This window comes from Bison bison, unplaced genomic scaffold, assembly GCF_000754665.1.
Source record: "Bison bison bison isolate TAMUID 2011002044 unplaced genomic scaffold, Bison_UMD1.0 scf7180017864338, whole genome shotgun sequence".
Classification (NCBI taxonomy): domain Eukaryota; kingdom Metazoa; phylum Chordata; class Mammalia; order Artiodactyla; family Bovidae; genus Bison; species Bison bison.
Window position 1 is genome coordinate 3158422 of NW_011494910.1, and position 7124 is coordinate 3165545.

Below are 7124 nucleotides of genomic sequence, written 5' to 3' on the forward strand. Positions count from 1 at the left end.
ATGGGCTGCGACGTCCGGGTATCGGGGCTGCTCCGCCGCAACCTGCAGCCCACGCTCACCTACTGGAGCGTCTTCTTCAGCTTCGGCCTGTGCATCGCCTTCCTGGGGCCCACGCTGCTGGACCTGCGCTGCCAGACGCGCAGCTCGCTGCCCGAGATCTCCTGGGTCTTCTTCTCGCAGCAGTTCTGCCTCCTGCTGGGCAGCGCCCTCGGGGGCGTCTTCAAGAGGACGTGAGTGCCAGCCCCCGGCCCTTCCCGTCGCCCTCGTTCTGCCTTCTGCGAGGCTCGCGCCGGGGGTCATCCCTGCCTCCGGAAGGCCGCGATCACCCCTCCCCGCCCCGCCAGCGGTGCCCTACCTTAGCCGGAGGGCTGCCTCCCTACCCCCTCTCCCCAGCTCTCTCCCCAAAACTCTCCGGAGACTGAAGGTGACTTCTGGATTATTTATTTGCCCTTACTCACAGACCCAGCCCTCATCCTGCTTATCCCACCCCAACCCCCTAGGGAGAGTGGCAGCGAGCTCCCAAAGGCCGCGGGGTCGCCTCTGGCACAATCGGTTTGAGGTCTGTCCGTAGCCCCTGCCGCCGGGGGCGGAATTGGAAGTGAGGTGGCAGGAGAGGGACTGGACCTCAGGGGCTGTGCCCAGTGCCACGGCTGGCTGCAGCTGGACAGAGTGCCCTGGGGCGGGCTCCGCTCAGATCCTGAGCTCCACAGCAGCCAACAAAGGGTGTCCCTTCCCCGGTGACCACGGGGCTGGTGGGTCCTGTGTGGTCCTGCTCCTGGGGGCGCCAGGGTTCCTGCATTGGCCTCTGCAGGCAGCACCCTTCTGGCTCTGAGACAAGCAGGACCTTAGCTCTGAGTTCACCGAAGGGGAGGTGCAGGGTGACCCACCCGTAGCTTAGTGAGGTGACCCTCCATCTCTGGCCTGGGGTCCCCCTCTGCTTCTCCCACCCCATGTTACTCCTGCCCGCTGTCTGCCCCAGGGCAGGGCTCTGAGCTCTGTCTGGCATGGCCCCCAGAGGCTCCCCTTTGCCTACTATTGCAGAGCCTCATTCTCCAGGCTTGAATTTGACAGGGCCACCTCCATGCAGCCCTTTGGAAAGGCGGCAGGATCCACTCTCCTGGGGCACCGGGGAGAGGAGACCCAAGCAGGGGCTGGATGACTTGCGAGCCAGAGGCTGCTGGAGGCGTCCCTAGTCGTGGTCTCTGGCTGGGTGGTTTCCTGGACTGCATGGCCTCAGACAAGCAGAAGCCTGGGAACCAAGCCACAGTGGAAGCCTCTGGGGGGATGTGGGGGTGGGATTCTGGGCCGAAGCTCTGCTCTTCAGCTCACTGCTACAAGTGTCTGTGAGGTGGGTCCCCTAGAGCTGATGGGGAGGAGCACAGTGTCCATGCATGGAGATCCCACTTTATGCCACCCAGCTGACCAAACATCATCAATTCATGAGTGATTATCCCCATGGCCAAAATCCTCTTGTAAACCAAAGAAGTCTCCTCTTAAGAAGCAAGTATCCTTATGGACACTAGTGTTTCTGTGGGTTTTGTACAAGAGTGGATGTGTGGAGAACTCAGAAAATCTTAAGAAAAAGCTCAAGATTCTTTCTGATTCTGCCTACAGGTTTCATTAGAAATCATTCAGGGTATTTTTCTGTTTTTGTTTTTAAGTATTTTGACTTACAAAAGCTCCCTTACCTGGAACTTTTTAGAAACCTGTGTAGGGCAAAGAACAGGAAGGGGAATGAGGATAATTCTGAACGGCAGGTTGGCATGCCAGGATTTGCGAGAACAGCAAAGATACACACCCAATTGGGCCGGCTCTTCCTTACCTGCTCAGGACCTCCCTCAGGGCTCCTTACTCAACAAGGGGCTCTAAACAGGCAGTGGGAAGGGTCTTGGCACAGGAAACTGGCTCAGGGAAAAGGAGGATAATCATGGTAGCAATAATAATTTGTTTTTTTGAGCATTTAGGCCATGCCAAGCACTGTTCTTACTTGGGCTTCTGAGGTGGCGTGGTGGTAAAGAATCCACCTGCTAATGCATGAGACACAGGTTCGATCCCTGGGTTGGGAAGATCACCTGGAGAAGGAAATGGCAATCCAGTCCAGTATTTTGCCAGGAATATTCCTTGGACAGAGGAGCCTGACAGGCTGTCAAAGAGTCAGGCATGGCTGAGCACACAAGCCTGTAACTTCTTTCTTAGTAACGTTCTTGTATCAACTCATTTAACCTTCACGACAATCCAGTAGATAAGGTCTATTATCTTCATTTTGTGCGGAAAGAGGCCAAATCACAGGGAGGTTAAGAAACATGCCCCAGGTCACAGAGCTATTAAGCTGGCCAGGATATGAACCCACACATTTGTGTCTAGAACCATATAGTTTGGAAATGCCTCTTGCTTTTTCATAAAAAAGCAAGCTGACTCATAGTAGTCAGCTTCAGCTCTGCAGGGTACAAGTTATACCGTATACTCTCCAGGCAGAGGCATACAGTCCATACTCATGGGCCGAGTATTCTTAAGCGGACACTCCCAGGGAGGAAACTGTGGCCTTCTGGGACCTCCTGCTGGGAGTGAGGGGTGGGGGTCGGGTAGGGCAGGGGGAGTATGTCCCATCTGTGATTCAGGTTTTAATTGTGAACCTCAGTCCTCCCACTGCAAGACAACATGTCCTAATCCTGTCCCTTGGTTAAGAGCAAAGTAGACGTCAGTGGAAGTAGAGGGAGGTCACAGGAGTGGCCTGTGCGCAGACAGGAGTCATCACCTACCTAGAAGAGCTGGACAGCTCATCACAATCCTCCATCCCTCAAAGCAAACAGAACCTCTGCCAGCCTGAAATTGGCCTCTCAGCCTCGACTCCTTGGGGCCTCACCAGAGCTAAAATGCTAATACGGCTGCTAGTGCTTTTCCGCTTAAGTGATTACTGCCAGTGTGCTGCTAGTTCTGCAGTGGGGGAGTTGGTTTAACAAACTGGGACGGGAGGGCCAGCTGTTGCGAGGGAGTGAGGAAAGTGTGGGATGGCACACGCCAGGGAGGGGAGAGTCAGAGCAGCTCCTGCTCGGGTCCTGCCCAGTCCTTGGCCTGCACTGAGGAGCAGGGCTGAATTGGCTCTCTGGTTGCCTCCACGAGAACGTGCTCTGGAGGGACTGGGTGTGGAGAGCCTCAACATCAGCATGGGTGCAGAGGAGGGCAGGCGCCCTCTTCTTGGGGGGACCAGCTCTCCCTCTTTTCTGACACAGTTGGAGAGCTCGAAGCAAGCACTACATGTAGGCCGAGAGGGGAGAAGGGTGTGTTTAGGGCTAGAAGAAGCTGGACACAACCTTCCTTAGAGAAATCTTATCAAGAGCAGGAAACTTTTCAGAAAAAAACCCAAAGCCACCTAGCTGGCAGGGTGTGTAGATATGTGCTTTGTCAGACAGGAAGAAGGGGTGGGTATTTAGACAAAAGGTTGGGGTTTTGTTCCTGGTTTCACGGGGACCTGTCTTACAACCCTGGGCAGTTTGGGAGACCCCTTGATCTCAAAGATATCAGGGCAGATAAATGACTTTCAGAGCTTCCCCAAACTTTCCCCAGCCTTGCCTGGGTGTCTCCTCTGCGTGTGTGCTCTTAATTGAAGGCTTGAATTCGTCTTCTCTTTGCTCTATTAACTATCTTTTTCTCTACCTTTCTTTTTTTCCCTCAATTTCTTACAAGTCCCACCTTCCCAAGACCCACCTCTGACTCTCCCTGCCCACTGCATGGAACCCGGTCTCCGTGGCCATTTCCCCAGGCCACTCTCTGACCTACTTCCCCAGGATGCTGGCTCCCCGCGGTCCTGGGAACACAGTGCGAAAGCCAGTCCCCTTCTCTGAGCCAGGCCCGGGTTGGTCTCCCATCTAGAAAGCCTCCTCCTCTCCCGCCAGCAGCTTGTCCACCTTCCAGCATGCAGCAGACCTGAGCTTGAAAAATCTGTCTCCACGGGAGATAGCATCTGGCCCAACAGTTTCACTCCTAGGTATATTCTTCAAAGAACTGAAAACATGTCCACACAAAAACTTGTACATGAATGTTCATAGCAGCATCCTATAGGATCATAGTGGCTATTCATAACAGCCAAATGTTTATCTGCAGATGGATGGGCAAACAAAATGTGGTCTGTCCACACAATGGAATATGATTCAGTCATAAAAAGGCATGAAGAACTGACTCATCCTATAAGTGGGTGATCTTTGACAACGTTATGCTAAGTGAAAGAGGCCCGTCACAGGAGACCACTCTTATGGTGCCATTTTCATGAAAGTCCAGAGTTGGGAAAATCTTTAGAGACAGCAATGGCAACCCACTCCAGTACTCTTGCCTGGAAAATCCCATGGACGGAGGAGCATAGGCTGCAGTCCATGGAGTCGGACACGACTGAGCGTCTTCAATTTCATGCATTGGAGAAGGAAATGGCACCCCACTCCAGTACTCTTGCCTGGAAAATCCCATGGACGGAGGAGCCTGGTAGGCTCCAGTCCATGGGGTCACTAAGAGTCGGGAACGACTGAGCGACTTCACTTTCACTTTTCACTTTCATGCACTGGAGAAGGAAATGGCAACCCACTCCAGTGGTCTTGCCTGGAGAATCCCAGGGACGGGGGAGCCTGGTGGGCTGCCGTCTATGGGGTCGCACAGAGTCGGACACGACTGAAGCGATTTAGCAGCAGCTAGAGACAGAAGGTAAATGAGTAGTTTCTTAGGGCTAAGGGTTCGTGCAGAGAAGAACAGGGAGTGACTGCTAATGGGTGAAGGGTTTCTTCTGGGGGTGATATAAATGCTCGTAGATCATGGTGATGAGTTCATAACTCTGAATACATTTTTGAAAAAACACTTAACTGTGTGCTTTAAATAGATAGTTTATGGCATGTAAATTATCTCAATATTTTTTAATTAAAAAAAATCTCAAAACCCATCCTAGCCTTTAATTCAGTAATTTAACAAATATCTCTTGAGCTAGACCCTGTTTTCAGGGTGAATATGACACAGGTCCCTGCTCCTAGGGTGCTTACATTCTGGAAGACTATTTTGGTGAGATGAAGGAAATAAAGCAAGGTAAGGACGTGGAGTTACAGAGTTGGGGTTACTTTAGCTCTGTGGGGAAGACCTCTCTGAGCTGACACCTGACTGCAGGAGAGAGCCGTGCAAGCAAAGAATGTGGGGAGAGGTGTTTCAGGCAGACAGGGCTACAAGTTTAACCGGTGTGCAGGGGGCACTCCGTGTGGGCCCAGCACCCGCCAGGCCAGGGGACGTCGTCGCGCGAGGGTGCTGCCCTGATCTGGGGCTAACAGGGCAGCTGCCTTTGGCTGAGATCCCTCCCAAGTCAGGCTCCCTTGTTCCTCCTTCAGGGTCCCCTCAGCCTTAGCAGAGGGTGTCAAACAGGCAGGGGTGTGAGTGTGGGGGTGACCCTGCTGGAGGGCTTTCCCCTGCCCCTCCTTCTGGGTGTCAGCCCTGCCCTTTCTCCCAGGCTGGAGCAGAGTCTGCAGCCCGCCCTTGCCCCTGTGGGGGTGGAGAAGGTCTGGATGCCTCTGACGCCTCCTGGGTCTGCCTTCTGCCCCTTGCCCTTCGGGGAGGAGCTTGTCCAAGGTGGACAGAGGGACTCCCTTGCAGTAGAACTGTGAAGGGAATGTGGCCGCATTCTTCCCCACACCCAGGCAGTCGGGGGTGGGACCCTGGCTGACATCTGCCTGTTCAAGCCCTTCCCCTGTTTCAGAGCCAGGCAGCCCCGCCTCTTATCACAGAACCAGAAAGGCCAGTGCAGGTGCACGGGGGTCACAGGTGCCCTCTGGGCAAGGCCAAGCCCCGGGCTGAGCAGTCAGCCGTGCTCAAGGTCACGTGGCCAAGGGGGGCGGCAGCTCAGCACTGCCCGCCGAGAGGGCCTGACTCTGCTCCCGCCCCGGTCTGTACCTCCTGTGTGGGGCCGTTAATAAGTAACTTGGACATTTCTCCGGCTTCCTGAGGAAGGGCTCCCCAGACTGTCTTGGGGGACCGGGGCCCTTCTTTCCACTGGCCTGCACTGGCTTCAGAACCCAGGCCAGGGAGGGACAGGCAGTGACACCACACTGGCCTTCTCCCGGGTTGTGGTCAGAAGCTGGGTCCCCGCGGGGCCTGTCTCACACCTCTCTCATCTGGGCCCGCCTCCCGATGTGTAAAATGAGGGTAGGGCTCTTCGGTCCTTGGTGCCACTCTGGCAGTTTCCGGGCCAGCCTCGCAGGATCACCCGAGGGCCTGGCAGCAGGAACCAGGGGCAGGGCCAGGGATCAAGCAAGAGCTGGCTCCAAGCCTCTGACCCTGAATGCCGAGTGGGCTGGTGTGTCCCCCTGGGGCAGCCCGGGACCTGCAGGTGAGCTGCAGATGGCTGAACGAGGGAGGCGGACAGCTAAGCAGAGGGGGACAAGCGGACATCTCACTCCCTCCGCACAGGAGCCTTGCAAGGAGGCGCTCACCATCCTCGACATACAGCAGAGAAACTGAGGCTCAGAAGGGCTAAGTGTAAATGCCTTGCCCCGAGCCACCCCCTGGGAACTGGCAAAGGTGGGCCTAGGACCAGTCTTCTGATTACAAACACATTCATGCTGCCAAAGCGGCAGTGACCTTGAAGAAAAGTGCAAAGTGTTAGTCGCTCAGTCGTGTCTTACTCTTTGCAACCCCATGCATTGTAGCCCACCAGGCTCTGCTGTCCATGGAATTCTTCAGGCAAGAATCCTGGAGTGGGTTGCCACTCCCTTCTTGAGGGATCAAACGCAGGTATCGTGCATTGCAGGCAGATCTTTTACTCTCTGAGCCACCAGGGAATGACATTGTTATTCTGTAATTTTCAATTACCCACTTTCTTAGAAGCGACCCTTGACCAAATCATTGTGACCAGGCCAATTAGTATATTTCAGTCTGGCTCTAGGATGTCTCTAGGACTCCTTTTTTCCTGACAGCAACATTACCATCCTAAAGAAATTTGTTCAGGGTGATTTTTGGAATGACCGGGCACAGCCCCACTGAAACAGCTGGGGAGGGTGAGCGGCCTGGGATGCAAACCCAATGTTCGTTGAGTTGCAGCTGTCCCCATTTCCTGGGAACTGGTCTTCACCCCCTGGCTACCCCCACCCCACCCCACCCCACCC

At 54.7% G+C, this 7124-nt stretch overlaps 1 protein-coding gene across 1 annotated transcript in view; it reads left to right on the plus strand.

Annotated features, from left to right (window-relative positions):
• Positions 1 to 7124, plus strand: part of MFSD4 (major facilitator superfamily domain containing 4) — a 26169-nt gene continuing 19045 nt past the window's right edge. Inside the window, exon 1 of the mRNA XM_010854170.1 lies at positions 1 to 230. Coding sequence (XP_010852472.1) covers positions 1 to 230 — 230 coding nt within the window. The remainder of the gene's footprint in view (positions 231 to 7124) is intronic.